This window comes from Prionailurus viverrinus, chromosome B3 (assembly GCF_022837055.1).
Source record: "Prionailurus viverrinus isolate Anna chromosome B3, UM_Priviv_1.0, whole genome shotgun sequence".
Classification (NCBI taxonomy): Eukaryota; Metazoa; Chordata; class Mammalia; order Carnivora; family Felidae; genus Prionailurus; species Prionailurus viverrinus.
This window is the reverse complement of record NC_062566.1, coordinates 130,236,850-130,258,231: the sequence shown is the minus strand read 5'-3', so window position 1 is coordinate 130,258,231 and position 21,382 is coordinate 130,236,850. Positions and strand designations below refer to the sequence as shown.

The following is a 21,382-nucleotide window of genomic DNA, read 5'->3' as shown; positions in this document are numbered from 1 at the left end:
GGTGATAATGGTATGTACCTCATAGGGTCATCTAAGCCCTTGGCACAATACCACAAGCCCTGGCTGCTGTTTTTGCTGTTATCCGTGAGCCCGAGGGGCAGAGGGGGAGACGGCCTCCTTGACTTCCCTCCTTGACCTCCACAGCAGGAGGTCTGTGTTGTGACTCAGGCACACTCAGGCCCTGGGAAGCACCAGCACCGGAATCCAGGAAGCAGCAAACCTAAGTGCAGACTCCTGGAGGGGGGCGCCCCGGCTGAGGTCAGGGGAGGTGCCAGAGGAGGTGCCGAGAGGCTCAGGGCGGCAACGCGGTACCGCATTTACTGAGTGGCTACCGATGTGCTGGCGCTGAGGATAAGGACCCGCAAAGTACAGGAAGGTCGCTTCATGGACTCTTCTCTCAGCTTCCCCAGGGATGTGGCTGGAGAAGGAACCTTGTCCTTCTGCAGCCAAGACCAGTCTGGCCCACCCTGGCCACCCAGAGCCTGTTCCGGGGACACGGTTGTAGTGGGTGGGGAGTGCTGTGCCTCTAGGACAGGTCTGAGCCACTGCGGTTCCTCCTGGCAGGCGCCTAGCCTGTGGCCTGCGGTCAGAAAGGCTGGGTAAGGACCCGGCAGGGCTGGGTGTGCCCGACCGGCAGGCGCGGGAAAGGGGGAGAGGATAGAGGAAATCAGGGCACAACGAGGAGGAGGAGGGCCCAGCCAGGAAGTGGACCCGCCGGTGTTCCCAGACCACCCCTGCCAGCAGTGCCCACCCTGCTTGCTGGGCGTCGGCCCTAGGAGGGGGCGCCGACAACTGCGACCCACACGCGGGCCCTTCACCGCGCAGGTAGGTCCCCCACCCCTGTTGCGCCCCCACCCCCCCAGCTGGGCCTCTTCCTCTCGCCAAGGTCGTGGGGTCCCTGGCGCGCCCGCAAACTGCTTTCGGACAGCGGCCGCGTCCTGGGCACTGGCAGCCAGTTCCCCGCCTTCGCCGAAGCGGCCCCACGAGCGCGCGATGACGCTTCGGGCCGGTGGGGCCACCTGTGCGTGCGCGGAGCGCAGCCACCAAGCGTGGGAGCGACCTCGTGTGCGCGGGGGATGGGGGGGCGGGAGGCGGTGCGCGGGGCGGGCACGTGCGGGAGCGGCCGGGTGGGCGCGCGCCGGGCGGGGCAGAGGCGGCCAAGTGCGGGCGCGCCCTGGGCGAGCGGTACGGCAGACGCGGCTGCGGCCAGGCCCCGCCTGGCCTGGTGTCTGCCCCCGAGCGCCGGCGGCGCGTCCGGACCCCCCTCCGCGGTAGAGTGTCTCCTCCCGCGGTAGCTGCCTGGGTTAGCAGCCACCCCCTCGGCTGGCTCTGTGGCCACCTGGTAATTAACACACACACACACACACACACACACACACACACACACAGCTAACCCTTCTTTTCCCAGAGCTCGGCAGCACAGGGGACCCAAGATTCAGCGTGGACCAGGCTCTCCCTTCCTTCCCCCAGGCCTGCGCGGTGTCTTTTACGTGAAGGGCAGGTGTCCGGCAGAGGGAAAGCTTGTCTGCGATTGGCCGAAGGAGCGCCCGGATGAGGTTGGCAAGGCCACCTGCCCGGCAATCCGTGGGCCCGGGTACTCCTCAAGCTGGAGAACGGTGACGCGTTGGCCAAAAGGCACAGGAAGACACTTTGGGATTCAAGAGGAGAAAAAGAGGAGGGAGCACTGATTTGGAGCCAGAGGCAGGTCACTTCCTGTGGCTGGGCCTCTGTGAGATGGAAATAACTACTTTAGTGAGGACAAAAGAGATGTGAGAATGTTACAGATCTGAGATGGTGAGATTGTGTTGTTCTCCCCGCAGGTAAGCTTCCAAAGAGAGGATGGTGGAAAAAGGATTCCTAAGCTTAACAGGGGATGCCGGGCTGGAACAGTGTGGATGCTATAATGAGAGCTCAGTTCCAGAGCGAGATGACGGGAGTGCAAATCTCAGCTGTTACTCTTAGGAGAGCGATCACCTTAGCAAATCAGCTACCCTCTTTTTAAGCCTCCGTGCGATTTTCTACGAAATGGGCATGATAGCCGAGCCTGCTCCCTAGGGTGTTACAAGATCATACGGGAGAAGATCTCTCCTTGAAAGCCTTGCAGAGCCCCTGAGTGTTAGCTAGGAGTCTTGTTATTACCGTCAGGTTGCACCCTTCTGGGCACAGCACACACACCGTAGGGAGAGAAGACGCAGGGAAACAGTAGAAACCGGGTTTTATCTTTCCTAGCTGGCCGGTCTCAAACAAGATACCTTACCTCTCTGAGCTTTAGTATCTCGTGGGAAAAATGGAGATTATTATATCCACCTCACAAAGTTGTTATAAAAGTTAAAATAACATGAGTGAAACCAGCACATGATAAGCCCTCACCTGATTTTGGAGAAAAAGAATACTTGCGTTCCAGTTTTTACTGCTGCCTAACACACCAGTTTAAAGATAATGGCTTAAAATAACAGTACTCAGCTATTTTGCTCAGGAAGCTGTGATTTGGGCAGGGTTTGGTGGGCGTGGCTTATCTCTGCTCCTTAACTCGTCAGCTGGCGCCAGAGAATCTTCTGAGATCGCACACTTGCGTGATCCTGGCTGCCAGCTGGGACTGGGGCTAGGGTCTTGGTTCCTCGCAACGGGGCCACTCCAAGAGGCTGCTTGGGCCTCCCCATGACATGGCGCCCAGGTTTCAAGAGCAACTCTCCCAAGTGATAGGAAATGGGGGTTTATAGTCTCTTCAGCCGTGGACTCAGAAACCAGCGCAGTGTGTTTCCACTTCATTCTACTGACCATGTAGTCACAGAGACCACCACCATTCAAGGGGGAGGGGACTTAGACTCCATCTCTCAATGAAAAAAGCATCAAACGATTTCCGACTATCTTGACTGTACCACAACTTGAAAGTCTTTTTAAAATTTTTTCTGGGTGCCATGGTGACAAATTAATTCATCCTTGCAAAGGAGAAGACCAGCAGAGATCCAGATATCCATAACGAGGGCCTTATCACAGAGCCTGTTTCGGTCACGGTCACTTTCTTGGGGCCTGGTTCCGGAATGAGGGAGCAGGCCTCCTATACAGTGGCTTCTCTAGGATCTGTTTCCCGGGACCCTCTCTGCTAGCCCCTTGTCTTTAAAACCGGAGGGAGAAGCCAGGCAGGGGATAATTTGAATTGAGAAAAGTAGATTCTAGCAGGTGGCCCAGGCTGAGTATAATGAACATCTATGTAGTGCTGGAGAAATCCCTGGAGAAATCTGTTTGTTTTTCACGAGGGTTGCTGCTTGGGTGCTTGGGGAGTGACTGTTGTCCTACATTATTAGGTTATTAACTGATGGGTTGGAGCCCCAGGGGGTGGGGAGGCAGGAGGCCAGAGAGGGCAGCAGGCCCTAGGAGTCGCCATGGCAACCTTCAGGTCTGTGGTTTTGTGCTTTGGCTCCAAGCAGGAAGGATGTCCCAGACGGCTGAGACCTTCTCAGAAAGACCACAGACTCTCCAAAGAGAGACCAACGTCTCTCTTTCGGCAGTAGGTTTCCACCGTAATGCATTCTCACACGTGGCCACCCACCAGTGTCTTCAGAGTGGAAACCAACCCTCTTCCTGTGGCCTGCCCCAGTCTCTTAGCTCCTGACTTCAATTTCAGCCACACTGGGCTGCAGAAAGAAACAGATTTTAGATTCATTTATTCATTCAAGCATTCAACACATTTCTGTTGTGCGTTTATTTTGGGCCAAACCACCTTCTCCCTAAGAGAGAACAGAACAGACCCGGCTCCTCCTTCCGCATGGGCTTACTGTCTGGAGGTGGAGGTGGGCATTAGCACATAATCATACAGATTCCCGTGCACTGCATTGATAGTTACTAGAATACAATGAATTTATTTTTTAAATATTTTATTTATTTGGGTTTTTTTTTTAATTTTGGAAAAAGAGAGTACAAATGGGGGAGAGGGGCAGAAAGAGAGGGAATGAATCTTTTTCTTTCTTTGTGTGTGTGTGAGAGAGAGAGAGAGAGAGAGAGAGGGCGCAAGTGAGTGAGGGGCAGAGAGGGAGAGAGAGAGAGAGAGAGAGAGAGAGAGAAGCCGGGCTTGCTCGAAGCCGGGCATGTGTTCACCTGAAGCGGGGGTTGAGCTCACCCAGTGCAGCACTTGAACTCATGAACCGTGAGATGGTGACCTGAGATGAGGTCAGATGCTTAACCGACTGAGCCCCCCAGGGGCCCCAAAATACAGTGGATTTAGACTTGACTTGAATCCTGGCTCTGCCAGCCCTGTGACCCTTGGTGTGTTCGGTGGTAAAGCCGGGATGATAATATTTACCTTCCAGGGTTGCTGCAAGGCATCAGCAAGGCATGTTGTGGGATACACAGAGCCTCGCATGTAGCGGTAACTCTGAGTATGTAAGCACCCGCCCGGTGTCCCCTCGTCCGGTGCCTGTTTGTCATTTGGAACTCATTGGCCACCTTCTTCCTGTATGGAGAGCCCCGGTCCCAGCTCCCTGGCAGTCACAGTCCTCCAGCTGGCCAAGGAAGGATGAAAAGAACCCAAGGAGGGATGTGTGCAGCACATTAAGCTGAGTCTTAAAGCCGTGGTTCTCGGACTTTGGCGTGTGTCAGAAAAACCCAGAGGTGTTGCTCAAAGTGCCGCCTCTTGGACCTCATCCCTCAGTGATTCTCAGTCAGTGACCCAGGGCCGGGCCTGGGAATACTGATGCAGGTTTGCTGGAGCTCCCCGGGGAAACCAGATTGGGCCTGAAAGACTAGGGAGCAGAGGCCAGGAAGTGGGTGGGCCCTGTGTTGGGACTCAGAGCGAGGGTGATGGGCCTTCTCCCTTCCTTCACACTTTGGCCACTTCTGCCCACCTCACCCGCCCCCCCCCCCCCCCCCCCGCTCTCAGGGCGCCAGCTCAAAGCCCATCCGCACCCAGAGGCTCTATCCCAACTCACCACAGATGGCTCCACGTCTCACAGATGGCTCCATCATTCACGCCGACATTCCAGAAGCACTGCTCTATAGGGTTTTAGATAAGTGCGATGTGGTGGTGTGGTCAGCAGAGATAATGACCCTCAAATGATGTCCAGTTCATAGTCCCTAGAGACAGTGACTATGTTACCTTACACGGCAAAGGGAGATTAATTAAGATAGCAGGTAGAATCAAGGTTGCTAATGGGCTGACCTTTAAATAAGGAGACTGTCCTGGATTATCCAGGTGGGCCCAGGATGATCGCAAGGGTCTTTAAAAATGGAGGAGGGGAGCAGCAGGGTCAGAGTCAGAGAAGAAGAGTGAGGCTGGGAGCAGAGGCCGCAGTGACGCAGCACGACACGAACTCAACCCGCCACTGCTGGCTTGGAAAACGAAAGCCAAGGAATGCTGGAAGCCTCTAGAAGCTGGAAAAGGCAAAGAAATGGATTTCCCCTAGGCCTTCCGGAAGGAATGCAGGCCTGCCAATACCAGTGAAACCAATGTCAGACTTCTGACCACTAGACTCTAAGACAAGAGATTTGTGTTGTCTTAAGCCACTAAGTGGGTGGTACTTTGTTCTGGCAGCAACAGGAAATTCATACAGTGGTCAAGAGTCATTGGTGCCAAACAGCTCTACTCTTTCCCAGCTATGCGACTCGGGGCGAGTTGCTGGCATGCTGGGTCTCCATGGACTGAGACAGGGATAACCCTGGCTCACAAGGTTGGTGCCAGCATTAAAACAGGAAGCATCTGAGAGGTGCTCATCCCAGGTACTAAGCACATGCTTCCACAATGGCAATGCCTATGCTCTTTGGCCCTATGTTGCCTCCACTTCTTCTCTGACCCCACCAGGGCCGTGGTGCCAGGCGCTCTGGAAGGTTCTCTGCTGGTTCTTTTTCTTGGTCCTTGGAGCCATCCTTACTTCACACCTGGCCACCTTTGAACCTGCAACAATATCGCACCATGCGTTAGCTCCTCTGATGTAAGCCTGTGCTTACAGCCTGTGCCGCTGACATAGAAGGCCTGGGGAAGGCCAAGGCTGGCCTTCAAGACACAAGTCAGCAAAGGTCCCTGGTGTCAAACAGCCGATGGCTCATGATAAGACACTCGTACTTGTCAGAGCCCCCAGGGAGCCTCCGAGGTCGTTACCCCAACCAGCCCCAAATCAGGAGAGTAGCCATGGGGATAAGGTAGTGCACCATAAAAAAATACCTCACCAAGTTGGCCTGCCCACCCTTCACCCTTTCTAGGGGAAAGCAGACCATGGGGCAGGACCTTCTAGCCTGTCACTTCCATCACCACCATCCTCGTCACCCCTGGATCCTCACTAACATGGAGGACCTACTGAGTGCCAGGCTGAACCTCATCTCCTTTGGTTCTCACAGAAGGCCAGTGGTCACAGGGTATGCGATTTCTCAAGGTCACATAGCCAGACAGTGGCAGCCTGGGGATCTAACCTGCACAGTCTGGTCCAGAGCCTCTGCTCTTAACCTTCATCCCGTGCCCATGGCATTGCTGCCATGTGCTGGACAGCTTGCATGGTGCCACCAGCTCAGGGCAGACTCTGAAGTCCTCCCTATGATGAGTCTCAGACTGTCTGGATTCTAAGAGCCAGGGGTGCCCGAGAGCCTTCTTGCCTATGGTCTTGCCTATGGTCCTGTTGCCCTCAAAATAGCCTCCAGAGTGGCTCAGAAAAGTCTGCCAGCCCCTCAGAGCCAAGGTTGTTGGAGGAGATGTTTATGCTGGGGGCAGACAGGTCTTCCCAGGGCTCAGTCCAACCTTCTGGGGCTGCCATTCTGCTGGGGGCCTACAGGGCTTCCTGTCTGCTGTCACTGAGGGCTGAGAGATGGAGACAGTGAATTCAGGTGGCAGGCCTGGTCCAGTTGATGTCCTGTAGCTTTCCAGGATGGAAGGAGACACTAAGGTGGCCCCTAGCAGCCCCTACGAGTCACCGTACCCCACAGAGCTCAGGCATTCTGGCCCTTCACTAAACTCCCCGTTCTGCTCAGCGGCAGCTCTAAGATACTATCACTTTGGGCTTAAGGACAGAAGTCTGAATGCAAGGAGGCAGTCCGGGGGCTTCTCCTGAGGCTGTGTTTTTATTACAAACTCATTACTTTGTACTCAGTTACAGGTTTATTTAGTGAGGTTTGGGCCACTCGAGGTTATGAGGTCCCTAGGGCCCCTCAGGCCCCTGCTTGATGCTTTGTGTTATCACGCTTTCTAGGCCTTCTTTCCTGTTTTAGGTTCAAGACAAAATCCTGGCAGCAAAGGAGAACACAGCACGGGCTCCTTTTTCTCTTACTGAGTGGGTGTCTCCGAGGATGTGGGCTCAGCTGACTTGAGTAAAACTAAAGCGCCACCCGCCCCCTGCGTGTGCGTGTCCTATTAGGCCGGGCCCCCCTGCAGAAGGAGCCAGAGACATTCTCTCTGGCCTGTGTGTCCACCGGGTGGTCAGGCATTCGCCACTAAGTCAACCCTGTCCTCCTCACCCACGCATTCCTTCCTGTGACATCAGGAAACGCCAGCCACGCTTCCGCGGTTCCGGAAGAACATCTGTGTCGAGAAGCATTTGCTCAGAGGGCCCGGGCCCCAACCCACGGGGATTTGTTTTTCCTGAGACCTCTACCAAAACAGTCCCCCCAAAAGACTACAGCGATTCACCCTCTGGAGAGGACGAGTCCCACAGATCACCCAACGGGGCAGGGAGAACGCACTTTCTCAATGACCCCCATGCGTGGCGGACGTTGGCTTTGTGGCCCCAGCAACGTGTCCCATGATGCAGCTTCCAAGGAGAGTTCTTCAAAGGGAGGAGGCTATGCCAAGACAGCATGACGTCTGAAGTCGCCAGCGCATTCTGAGAAAATCACGGCTCTGTCATTTAGCTGTAAGGCCCCGGTTTAGAGCCTTTGCCCTTCTGGGTCTGAGTGTCCCCATCTGTAAGATGAGGGGGCTGGGCTGCGTAACCTCCAGGGGGCTCTTCCAATCCCGCTGTGCTGAGCAAGCTTAGTAAATGCTCCTGAGAGACAGAAGACCCCGTGAAACCAGAGCCCTGTGCTTGCTCTCTGCTCGGGGCCGTGCTATTTTAAAACATCGATGCTTGCCTTCTTCATAGCCCGGAACCTTCCCTGTTGCCCTGGCTCTATCAGTCTGCAGAACAGGATCCAGCTTGCCTCCACCACCACATCAGTGCTTCTCCACCTGGCCGCCCACTGGAATTGTCCTGAGATCTTTGAAAAACATTGGTGCTGGCATCTCACCGCCAGAAAGGGTGATTTAATTCATCTGAGGTGGGGCGTGGGCATTAGTATTAATTTTTATAAGTCCCCCGGGTATGTTCTTAGGTGAGTTGTGACCCACTGACCCAGATGTTGGTTGTTTGCCGCTGAAGGGTGACAGCCTGGGGCTGGGGGCGGAAACAGTCCCCTTCCCCTGTCCTTGCCGGCCGTCCCATCGTTCTTGCCGGTGTCCGCAGCATATTCTAGCATTGGCTTGTCTGAACGGCTCAAGCAAGGACTCCTGGGGCAGGGGTTCGACACCCTGTAGCTCCTCTCCTGGTATCTTGTAGGTGCTCAAGGTGGTTTGATGGGTAGAATTAGTGTGGTTAGCTGCTCCTGCACCCCCCACCCCCACCCCACTCCCCAGGACTCTTGCCCCTAACTCAGGCTTTCGCATTCCTGGCAAGGTCTCTCCCTGCCCCCCCTGGGGTCTGGAAGCATTTGGAGGATGCCGATGGTTGAGGGAGCAGTCCCCCCCTGCTCTCATCCTTGGCTGGCAAGTGTTCCTCGGCAACCACCCAGCCTGATACCGGATCGGAGTTCACATGATTCTGCCTCAGCTCGGAACAGGCAGCCTCCAGCTGGGATTTTCTAGACCGAGCTGGGAGGTGTGGTCTGTGGGAAATCTCCGGAGGGGAAGCGCGGGTCCTGGCTGCAGAGTGGCCTGCTGGGGGCCATCCACCAGGCCCGGCAAGGTGGGTCCCGTCTCCTCCCCCGGGACTCTCCAGAGCCAGAGGAAGCCCGGCTATTTGAGGTTTGAGGGCAGCGCTCAGCCGAGTAGACAGTCAGAGAAGAGCCAGATTCCCCCTTTGCTGCCGCTCCCTGCCTGCTCTTCACCTGGCGTCCGAGACCATCGCCTTCCTGGGGTCTGGAGGCTGAGAAGGCGGGGGAACAGCCCAGTTGTTTCCAAACTGAGGATCGTGACTCATTAGTGGGTCAGGAAATCAATTTAGTGTAGAAATGATCAGAGTGCGTCGCAAGTAGTGGGGTAAGTATTGCTTTGGGGAAGTTTTATTCTCTGTATGCACGCATGTGTATGTGTGTGTGATGTCTGTGTGCTTGGTTACAATGTCAAATGTATCCTTGCTACGCTTTGTGGTCAGAAGAGCTTAAAAGGCAGCAAATCAGTGCCGTGATGCCTGGGTTCTGGGTTCTGGATTCAGATCCGCCCGACTTACTGTGTGAACTTGAGCCACTGGCTTAGGCTCTCTGGGCTTCAGGTTCTGTGAAATGGGATAGCAGTGAGAGCCCCACCTGCCCCAGAGCGACTGCCTGAGCCCAGATGGGACCGAACTTCCCAACAGGGACAAGGGCTTGAGAAATGAGATTTTCTCCTTGTTGTTGTTGCCCGAGGGAGGCTGTTTGGGAGCAAGATGGGACTCAGGAAGCCTGCAGCCTGATTTCTACTCCCGTCCCAGAGGGAAATGTCAGCCTCTGAAAGCAGGTGGAAGTTTGACCAGCTAAAGGGAAGGGAAGCTGGGTGCGCAGGAAACTCGCTGCTCCGTGGGCTCGGGGCTCCGTGAGTAGCCGTCTGTGTGCGTGCCTGTGTGCAGCACGCGGAAGAAACGGCGACAGATTAGATCACTGTTTATGCACCGGCTCCAGGCCAGCATCAGGCACCTCCGCCTTCTGGCTGGGGATGTGCAGGAGGCTCTCAGCTTGCGTCAAAAGGCGCTTCCTTCCTTTCAGGGCTAATTTTTCTTGGTCGTTAAGGTCCTGGAAGACCTTTCTCCGTGCCGACGAGCATTTGTAGAAAGATTTGCTTTCAGGGGTTCGTTGTGTCGTGGATAGTCCGTGGATTTCTTAGCTGGATGATGAAGCGTTTGAGGTAGATGCAGAGACTCCTTGTGTTCATTCTCCGCCCCTCCCCCCGCCCCTCGGGCCACCACGGACTGGGCGCACTTTGGGTGCTGAGGACATGGGTGACCCGGTAGACATCTGCCGGGTGCAGGGGAGCGGCCCGGGACTAAGCCCGGTGGCCCTCCTGGTGGCATCTGAGGACCGGAGCTTGGTGAAGCCTGGGGGTGGAGGGTGGTTGCTCACGGATCACCGTGATAGACAGAAAGGGGACATGACACAGAGTTCATGTTCACAGAGTTTGGGCCGGTCTGAGCTCCAAACCTAGCCTACCACATCGTAACTGTGGAATCCTAAGCGGGTTGGTTCATCGCTCTGAGCCTCAGTTTTTTCACCTGTCAAATGAGCACTGGTGAGAGTGGTATTGAAAGGGAGCGAAGGTGCGGAAATGTGCCTGGCACGTCGAGCCCTCTCGGCCGATGTGGCTTGGTTCTTCTATTCCATCTAGGTTTTCCCATTCACGGAACACTTTTGCATCCACTGTGTCCCTTGATTTTTGAGGAGGAAGTTTCTTATGGACAGCAGGTAGAGAAGGGACCCTCCTGGCAAGGTGGAGTTTCTATCTGGGGGTACCTGTCCTCAGGAACTGGTAGAAGGGAAGGTTGGCTGTGATAAGACCTGGGTGCAAAAGCTGGACCCTCTGACCAGCTCTGGAGGCTTGAGCAGATGCCAGGCTTCTGAAGAGGAAACCCCAGTAATCCTTCCTCCTTACTTTTCTATTTCTATTAATGATACCCCACTGTCCCAGCACCCAACCTCAAACCCATCTACCTATCCACTCACCCATCTATCCATCTCTCTCCCCATTAACCCATCCATCTGTCTACCCCTCACCCATCTAGCTATACTTTTTTTAATTTTTAATGTTTATTTGAGAGATAGAGACAGAGAGTGAGCAGGGGACAGGGGGAGAGACAGAGAGAGACACAGAATCAGAAGCAGGCTCCAGCCTCTGAGCTGTCAGCACAGAGCCCGATGTGGGGCTCAAACCCACGAACTGTGAGATTACAACCTGAGCTGAAGTCGGACGCTCAACCGACTGAGCCACCCAGGTGCCACCCACCACCATCTAGCTGTTTACATATCCATCCACCCACCCATCCACCCATTCATCCATCTGTCTACCCATTCCCTCATTCATTTATCCATCTACCTCCTCATACATTCATTTACTCATCCACCTACCCATCTATCCACCCATTCACCTATCCACCCACCTAACAAATAATTTTTGAGAGTTTATAAGGACCAAGCACTAAGGAACATCTCAGATTTGTCCCTGACTGGGGTCCCTGCCCCCTACCTCCCTTCTAATTAGTTGTCAGTTTCTGTAGCTTCTTGTCTCCTCTCTGGCCATGCTTCCTCATACCTAGACCCAGTCATGCCAAGCTACTCTCAGTTCCCCAAACGTGCCCGTTGTCTCTCTTAAATTTGGCCTGTTGCACACATTGTTTCCACAGGCAGAAACTCCCCTCTGCTTGGGTAGCCCTTCCCCCTTCTTCTGTCTTAGTCTGACTTGCTGCTCAGGAAGGCTTCTCTGGCTGGGTCAGGTTACCTCCCATGAGCTCCCTTAAAGTCCTGTGCTCTCCTTAGGAGCTGGTCTCACCCGTCTTCTCCGCTGTCTCATGAGTAAAAGCAACTTGAGTTTCACTAAGTGACAGTGTCTAGGGCAGTGCCTTCCATACAATAGATACTCAATAAGTGTCTGTTGTATGAATGAATAAGTGAATGGATGGACAGATGGATGGATGCACGAAAGCATGGTTGCATGGATGGTTTAGAGGATGGCTTTAAGGGCGGTCAGATGGAGCTAGGAAATCCAACAGGAGGCCGTTGTACCGATGCTGGGGGTGAAGTCTTGACCAAGTCAATCTAGGGCATTGGTGTAGGAAATGAAGAGGAAGAGATTGATGTGGGAAATATTTAGGAGTTGAAAATGGTAGAACTGGGTAATTAATTGGATGCTTTGGATGAAGATAAGGGAAGAAGCCAAAGGCCATTCATCTGCACAGGTAGAGATGCCCCTTCCAAGAGGCCATTAGTGCAGAAAATGATGGAAGGGGGCTGGGCCTCATCATGGGGCATGTCCTGTGAGGCAGCGGGAAGCTGGTTACGTCCACTGTCCGCCTGGTGGGAGGCCTGGAGTCGTCAGAGTGCAGATGGGGTTGAAACCACAGAGGGAGGCTGTCCCACAGAGGCCGTGTGTGGAGTGAAAAGAACAAACCAAATTAAACATGAGTATGAGGGGGGCTCACAGTACCACCGTGCGCTGCCTCGAGCGGTAGTCATTTGTGCGTGCTGTTCTGTCTTATGAGACTGGAGGCTCCCTGAGGGTGGGAGGAACACAGAGGAACTGGACTCTTGGACAAGCCACTCCATCCCTCAGTGCCCTCTTGCCTAAAATGGGGAAAAATAACAGGGCTGTAGTGAAGATGGCTGAGAGGGCAGAGGTGAAATGCTCTGTAAACTGCAGAAGATTTTGCAAATATGAGGTGTAAGAACCCGGACAGATCCAGTCCCTATTTCTTGAGAGAGTGAATCAGGCTTTGACCTCCCAAAGGCTGCATCCTGGTTCTGCCCATAAGGGTTCTGTTGGGTCGTTAAGTTCCCCTTACAGCTACCTCTGCCTCCCAGCTTGGGAACTCGAGTTATCAGGATACTTATCCTGCCCCTTATCAGGACTCAGATCCCAGACTTTCTAGAGCTTTGAGTGCCTTGCTACTCAGAGTGTGGTCAGCGGGCTGGCATACCAACGCCACATAGGAGCATGTTGCAAATTCTCAAGCCCCACCTCAGACCCACTGGATTAGACATTCGGTAGGTAAGGCTCAATAATTTCAATAAGGTTTGTTTTTTTTTTTAAGTTTATGTATTTATTTTGAGAGAAGAGAGTATGAGCGAGGGAGGGGCAGAGAGGGAGGAAGAGAGGGAATCCCAAGCAAGCTCCACACTGTCAGCACGGAGCCCGACACAGGGCCCGAACTCATGAACTGCGAGATCACAACCTGAACCGAAACCAAGAGTCGGACGCTTAACCAGTTGAGGCGCCCCTCAATAATCTGTTTTAAACAAATCTTCCAGGTGACTCAGATGCACCTAAATATGAAAACCACGGCTCTGGAACACCCAAACCCACTTTTCGCTACAAGGGAACGTAGGAGGTGTTTTAACCTAAACATAGTAAATGTTTCTTCTCTGCCTTGCACGCTTGAACATTTTTTACTTTGGTTGCCAGAATTCGCTTATTGTTGGCCTAGGAAAGAGGAAGCCACAAGCCATTGCCCCGGCACCCCCCTCACCCGCCACACACACATATATACACTCACCACTTATAAACAATAGGCTTCAGCCTGGTGACCTTCCAAAGACCCGACAGGACGTGTTTTTCTTCACGATGGCTTCATTTGCCCTGTTTTGGGGGCATCTGGGGGCCTGTGCTTATGAATGAATTTTATCTTCCTGCGGGTGGACTTTATCTGGACTTTGGAGAACCTGAGGTAAATCTAGAGACAGGGGCTGTCCTGGGTGAGTGCTCTTGGGGACAGTTCAGGGACGTGTCCGGCTGTTGACCTCATATGTAAGCCAGCTGAACTGTGCGTGGGCTTGGGATTCAGGGATAGGAGGGCCGGCAAGTGGAGGGTGAGTGGAACCAAAGTTTGACTCACCGGCCGTGGGCAGAGTTGAGGGGTCACAGGGCTCATCTGCCCCCTTTCCCCCTTCCTCTCACCATCAAGACATATAAGCAAAACCAAAAAAAAAAAAAAAAAAAAAAAACCACAAAAAGCAAAAAATAAGAAAACACCCTCGTGCACTGTGGGTAGGAATGTAAAATGATGCAGCCACTATGGAAAACAGAATGGCAGTTCCTCAAAAGAATTAAAAATAGAACTGTCCTATGATCCAGGAATTCCACTTCTAGGTGTTCACCCCAAAGAACTGAAAATGGGGACTCAGGCGGATCCTCGGCATCCCTGTTCATTGCAGCGTTATTCACACCGGCCAGTAGGTAGGATAGAAACAACTCCGATGTTCATTGACAAATGAGTGGAAAAACAAAAACACAGTACATACGCACAACGTAATGTTGTTCGGCCTTCAGGAAGAAGGAAATTCTGCAATATACTACCCCATGAATGAACCCGGAGGACATTTTGCTAAGTGACATAAGCCAGACACAAAAAGGCAAACACCGAATGATTTCCCTCACACGAGGTCCTCGCATAGTCAAATTCAGAGACAGGGAGTAGAATGGAGCTTGCCAGGGGCTGGGGGGTGAGGGGAATGGGGTATGGGGTATAGGGGAATGGGAATAGGGTATAACGGATACAGAGTTTTCCAGTTTGGGAAGATGAGAAAGTTCTGGAGACGGGTGGTGTGGTGATGGTTGCATAACCGTGTGAATGTACTTCACACCGCTTAAAAATGTACACTTAAAAATGGTTAACATGGTACATTTTATGTTATATATATCTAACCACAATTAAAAACAGCGAGAAGCACTCCCCTCCGCCACCATCACTGAGATTCCGGGCTTGTGTCCTGGAGAGGGTGGAGAGGTGAGCCCGACGGGAGTCCTGCCTTCTGGAGACTGAGAGTTCGAGAGTGAGTCTCAGGTGGGGACGGGCTGGCCGGGAGGGGGGACATGGAGTAGGCAGACCTGGGTCCTCCTGCCCACGCTTCCTTCCTCGGGCCTGAGGCGCAGAGAGCTGGCCTTTGTAGCCAGAGGGGGGTGGTGGTGGGCAAGGCTGAGGGAGTCGGGGCCAGATCATGCTGGGCCTTGTAGGTCCCGTAAGGAGTTTGGGCTTTACTGTAGGTGTGATAAGAAGCCATCTCAGCGGGTTTTAAGCAAGGAAGAAGAAGACCTGGTTATAATTAGAAAGATGGCTGTGCCTTCCATGTGGGTAATGGGCAGGAGCATGAAGGGGAGAGTCGGGGTGGGGTGGGGGGAGCCCCAAGGAGTCCCAGGGACTCCAGGTGAGGAGGGTAGCTTTGGACCAGAACCATGTCTTGCCCATTTAGAGGCAAGAGGCCAGGCAGGAGCCACAACAGAGCTGCAGGAGGGAGATGGTGGTGGGAGGGGGCCTGGTCAGCTGGCAGTGAGGTGGCTGGGGGCAGACTCTGAGGCTTTTCCCTTCTGGGTCCTTGAGTCCCAGATTGACTATTGTTGCGAGACCATGCAAAGGACAGGGTTGATTTGCTGATACTTCAAAATAGCTTAATTCGAATGTTACTCATTCAGAATTTGCAACCATATAAGACTGTATGGTCTCCGGGGGGGAGGGGGTGGTGAAAAAAATCTGAGCTATTACGATGATTTGTTACCCTCCAAAAGGCTACAGGACACAAAGAGATATGCAATACATATGGGGTATTAAAATTTCATGGAAAGGGGGTGGTTGGGGGAAAAATGTCTAATGAGGGTCTTTGGGAGAATAATTCTTTTTCTTTTCTTTCTTTCTTTCTTTCTTTCTTTTTCTTTGAGACAGAGAGAGCATGAGAGAGTGAGAGTGGAAGAGAGGGAGAGAGAGAGAGAGGGAGAGAGAGAATCCTAAGCAGACTCCACGCTCAGCACGCAGCCCGATGCAGGGCTTGATCCCACAACCCTGGGATCATGACCTGAGCTGAAATCAAGAGTCAGACACTCAACTGACTGAGCCACCCAGGTGCCCCCGGGGAGGATGACTGTTAAACAAACAAGCAAAAAGTTGAAACATCCTGATTTAGACTCACAGTGAGATTTTTCACTGGAACCAGGAGTGTTTAATCAATAGAGGAGCTCAGGCTTTTCATTATATATATATATATATATATATATATATATATATATCTGATATATATATATGTATATACACATATATATATATATATCAGATAATTTATAAAGTAGGCTTACAACAACAATTTTTATTCTATTTTGTTCTAATGTATCTGTAAATAGAGCAATAGCATTTTCTTTCTTAAATTCTCAACACGATAAACTTCTTGCAAATACCATCTTTGACTCGGCCTCTTTCCCTCTGGCAAAACAATGCCGTGCATTTTGACATCCATCGTTTGATGTGGCCCTGATACTGCCCCTGAGGGTGAGCGCTTCTATCCCCACCTTCTAGATGAGGAAACTGAGACAAGGGGTAAATGACTTGCCCGGCCTGTAAGCGGCTGACCCCGGCCTCGTGTTCATTTCTGTTGGTTCCCGTCTTGTGCTGTTCCCTGCGCTGGGCCCTCAGTTCTCCAGAGAAGAGGTGAGGGAGCACCTCCTGGGGAGCACCGGGAATCCAGGCAGTGGCCTGAGGGAAGCACGGCCTTTGTTTGTTGCCGGAGCACAAGAGGACGTGACAGGGTTGGGCCCTGCTGTCTGGAGAGGCCCCCAGGAGGGGCCGTGACCTCAGTGTTAACTGCCCTGGTACATGTCTTGGAGCAGGAAAGATGTGACGGATGCGTAGTGCTGTCGTAGAGAATGGCTGGAGCCCTCACTGTCGTGCGTGGGTCGGAATTGAACTTTACCTTGAGCTTCCCTTGGAGGGTCTGTGCTCACGAGGGCTCCTAGCCTTGCTTGCTGCCCCGAGGGACCAGGAAAATAAATAAGGGACGGGAGGCCAGGGAAGGGGGACAAGGAGGCCCAAACCACATTTCACATTTTAGTATCCTGGTGTACAACCCGCTGGGATAGTCTAGTTGAGTTGAGGCCGGTCCGTCTTCTCGATCGGGTGAGGCACTTAGAACGGGACCTGGCACACAGTAGGTGCTACGGACGTGTGAGCTGCTGTTACCCTAAGCCTCTCCCGCCTTCGGCTTTCAGGGACTTCCCCGCCACCGAGGAGGCCCAGCCTTTGAACCGGCTTGAGCCACATCCCGCAAGCAAGATGGCGTCAGAGAGCCCGGCCCCTTCCCCGAGCCCATGAGGGGCGAGGCCCCTTGAGGCCCGAAGATGGGGAACGTCACTGAGAACTCGTCGCTGAGCTGTCCCATCGACCACACCATCCACCAGACCCTGGCCCCGGTGGTCTACGTGGCGGTGCTGGTGGTGGGCTTCCCGGCCAACTGCCTGTCCCTCTACTTCGGCTACCTGCAGATCAAGGCCCGGAACGAGCTGGGCGTGTACCTGTGCAACCTGACGGTGGCCGACCTCTTCTACATCTGCTCGCTCCCCTTCTGGCTGCAGTACGTGCTGCAGCACGACAACTGGTCGCACGGAGACCTGTCCTGCCAGCTGTGCGGCATCCTCCTCTACGAGAACATCTACATCAGCGTGGGCTTCCTGTGCTGCATCTCCATCGACCGCTACCTGGCCGTGGCCCACCCCTTCCGCTTCCACCAGTTCCGCACCCTGAAGGCGGCCGTGGGCGTCAGCGCGCTCATCTGGGCCAAGGAGCTGCTGACCAGCGTCTACTTCCTCAGGCACCAGGAGGTGGTGGAGGACGACAAGCGGCACCGCGTCTGCTTCGAGCACTACCCGCTGGAGCCGTGGCAGCGCGGCATCAACTACTACCGCTTCCTGGTGGGCTTCCTCTTCCCGCTGTGCCTGCTGCTGGCCTCCTACCAGGGCATCCTGCGGGCCGTGCGCCGCAGCCACGGCACCCAGAAGAGCCGCAAGGACCAGATCCAGCGGCTCGTGTTCAGCACGGTGGTCATCTTCCTGGCCTGCTTCCTGCCCTACCACACCCTGCTGCTGGTGCGCAGCCTCTGGGAGGCCAGCTGCCAGTTCGCCAGGGCCGTCTTCAACCCCTACCACTTCGCCCTGCTCCTCACCAGCTTCAACTGCGTGGCCGACCCCGTGCTGTACTGCTTCGTCAGCGAGTCCACCCACAGGGACCTGGGCCGCCTGCGCGGGGCCTGCCTGGCCTTCCTCACCTGCGCCAGGACCGGCCGGGCCAGGGAGGCCTACCCGTCGGGCACCCCCGACGCCTCGGGGAAGAGCGATGAGCCCGAGTTGCTGACCAGGCTCCACTCGACCTTCCAGACCCCGAACTCGCCTGGAGCGGGCGGGACCCCCGCGGGCGGCTTGGCCTAGCCGGGGTCCCGCCGTGAGGGGCCAAGTGAGGCCTGAGCTTGCCGGCCGCCTGCCGCCCGCGTGGCCAAGCGCAGGTGGGAGCGATGGGCCTGGGCCGCCGTGAGACCTCTCTGGTCCCGGCGGGGGTGGGGCGGGGGCCTCTCTGGTCCCGGGGGGCCTGCTCCAGCTTGCTGAGCCCAGTGGGGATAAGCCCCCATCAGCTGATGGGAGTCGTCTGCGGCCGGCTTCTGGGGAGAGGAAGACAGTGAATTGTCACCTCCAGGAAGTTCACAGAGACAGGCTGGAGGGCGGGAGGGTGCAGAGCGTGAGGGGGGGGGGGGATTGGGAGATGAGGGTGGGGATCTGGGTTCACGCCTGCCAGGACCTTCCAGGGCCGTTGTCACCGATGACACCTGTCCAAATGCACGGGTGTTTCCTGAGGACATGACACACGAAGCTGTATTGTCATCAACACTTGAGCCCCACCCCACAAAGGGGTCGGAAGGGAGATGACCTCCCTGGAGGCCGGAGGGGAGAAGGGAGGTGGGGAGGCGGTCGGGCACTGGGAGCATGTGGTGGGGGGACAGTGAAGGGCATGTCTCACTTTCACAGGAAAGGTGAGTGGATTCTACAAGCCCCAGGGCTGATGGAAGACAAATCCCAGGGCTCCCCGGGGCTCCCTGGGGCCATGTCTGTGGCCCTTTTAAACAGCCAGTCCTGAAGCGCAGGGCCAGGACAGAGGCCTAAAGCCAGTGTGTCTAACCGAGTTCCCAACACACAGAGTTCTAATTATTTTTCTGATTCCATTTGCCCAGAAGCACCAGAGGCAGATGCCAGGAACCCTATGTGTTTGTGTGTGTGTGTGTGTGTGTGTGTGTGCGCGCGTGCACGTGCGTGCAAGCATGCATGTGTTCACCGTTAAAATGCCAGGGTCTCCATGACAGCTCTGTGCCAAGACACTGAGGCTAAGGTTATATGACTACTGGCAGAGTTGTCTCCCCCCACCGCCCCAGTCCCCACCTCAGCCCCCTGCCACATGCCCTGTGGAGTGTCTTAGCAGTCTCAGAGAGGACCCTGACATTCTCTCCGAGTTCTCAGATACAACAAAACAAAACGGAGACTCATTCTCTGGCATCTCTCAGCCCAAAGGCCTGGGGTTAAGCTCCATAATGGTTTAAATAGCCCCTGGGACAAGAAGAGGAGGTGGCCCCGGGCTCGCCCTGCCTCTTTTGTTCTCCAGCACTGCTCGTCTGCCAGACGTCTCACCTCACCACCTGGAGAGTGATAGTGGGTCTGTAAGGCCATATGTAGACCAGGGTACTGCTCGCCATCTTCTGTTCTGTCCTGGGAAGCTCAGTTACCAGTCTCATCTCTCCTGCAATTTTGTGCCCGACCATGTTGAGCCTCCACCCTGCTGAACATACCAAGGACCAGAAGAACTTCTTGCTGCTCCAAGGGTCTGCCCACCTTAACAGAAATGCTAGTCCTTCAGATTTCCTGGTCAGTGGGCTGGGGCCAACTCTGACTTCCATTGGAGTTCTGGGATTCAAGCTCCTCACTGCCAAGGGGCTAGGTGGACTCAAGCCTGGGGAGGGACCAGGGGCAGGGAGACACAAGCTGGCATCCATAGAACATTTATGGAATCTGCTAAAAGGAGAGCCAAGGAGAACATCCTCTAGATCTCTCTGACTCTCCTCCCATCCCTTTCCAAGAGGTGGATTTACCCTGAGTCGCTTACTCTCCAATCAGGGGTGCCCAGAGGCAGATACCCCAGGTTGGATGTGTCCCAGGGAAGTGGCTTTGGCTTTGACTGGATAGCTCTACTCTAGCTCCTTATGGAAGGCCTCCCATAACCTGGGGAGCTTCTCTTCCCCTTCTTGGAGGAGGCAGTGACCAGATCTGAAAGTGGCAGAAAGGCCACACTGCCAAGAAAAGTCCACCCGGCCCCAGCCCAGAATCTTACTGGGGCAATGGAACTGGTTGAGACCTCCATGCCTCCTCATGCCAAATTTCCCCCTATTTTGACCTTAAACATGGGTGTTCCCACTAGGAGGATGGACGGGGATGAGCTGAGGGTGGTTCCTTTTACTATCAAGAGTTGTATTTTTGTACGGTCCTCCCTTTTATGCCAAGTATGTGTATGCCGAACTGTGCAATGGATTTACGTAGCAAACTTGAGTCTGCAAATAAAGCAAAGTAAAAAGCCACAGCTGGAGTGTGCTGCAGTCTTTATGGGGAAGGAGGGTCTTCCAACACCAGGGGTATCTAGAAGGCTCTTGAAATACCCAATGGAGTTAGGAAGATCCAGGGATTGGTTTTCTTAGAGAAAAGTCAGAGAAATTAGGGTATTCCCTTGGTCAGCCAGCAGTGGCCAAAAACAATGGAGCCTTCAAGTGAAGTTGGGTCTTCTGTCTCTCCTCTTGAGATTCATAAAGTGTCTTCAGCTCTATAGCACATCATTACAAATCCACTCTGGGACTTAACTTGTTTTCCTCCTTTTGAGGACAGAGTCCAGCCTTGTGATTTGGAGAATATCACTCCCTCTGTCCCCCACAGTGAGGAAGGGCTTGATGAGAGACCACCCCGCTCACCATGGAAGAGTGCCAAAGTAGAAAGACCTGCTGGAGTCATCTCTTGGGGATGTCCTCACTTCTTGGGTTTTGTTTGGGGAGGTTCACATTTGTTGACCAGCCCTTTTAGGTTTTAGCATCTTCTCAACAGTGGCAGGCTATGTGTTTATCGCTCAAGATTAACTGCATCATATTAAAATGTAAATTTGGTTTTGGTCACTTAATCCTTCTCTGGATCAGATTCCTGGAGTCCTGAAGTATTCTTCAAGAATTGATCCTTCTTCCAAACAGACTAAGTGAGGACATTATTGGGGATTAAGACGCCTTTCTCTCCTGAGAGAATGGATGGAGGAAAAGGCCCATCTGGTTTGGACGGAAGGTGACAGAGCCATTAGATTCCTTTTTTATTCACCAGTGTTGCTTAGCAAGATGAGGGCTCATCTTCCTGTTTATATACATTGGTCTGTGGGTTGGCCAGACAAGAGTGGGAGACATTTTCAGCACAGAATGCAGCCCCATCTGCCGCATTCCCTCTGACTGGTAGAGCCAAGACAGCCAGAATGTGGTCTGCTTGGTTCACTGCTTTTCTGAAAAATCTGCTGCTTGAATTTGGCGATCCTACAGCCTCCATTCCTGGAATTCATCTAGCAAGACAATGGCCTTTGATGGCAATCACCTGGAGGTCACAATAGTACCCAGTGATCTGGAGAAATGGTGGGATTTTTATTCCATTTGCTTTAATTCA

General features: G+C 53.9%; 1 protein-coding gene across 8 annotated transcripts in view; it reads left to right on the top strand.

Annotated features, from left to right (window-relative positions):
• GPR68 (G protein-coupled receptor 68) overlaps positions 1–20,274 on the top strand; it is a 29,619-nt gene extending 9,345 nt beyond the window's left edge. The window contains exons 1-2 of one of the 8 annotated variants that reach the window (XM_047864338.1): positions 197–599; positions 16,877–20,274. In XM_047864338.1, coding sequence (XP_047720294.1) covers positions 17,006–18,088 — 1,083 coding nt within the window. In that variant the 5' untranslated portion in view covers positions 197–599; positions 16,877–17,005 and the 3' untranslated portion in view covers positions 18,089–20,274. The other 7 variants (XM_047864336.1, XM_047864332.1, XM_047864335.1 and 4 more) reach the window with 7 other exon arrangements.
• The last annotated feature ends 1,108 nt before the right edge of the window (positions 20,275–21,382 follow it).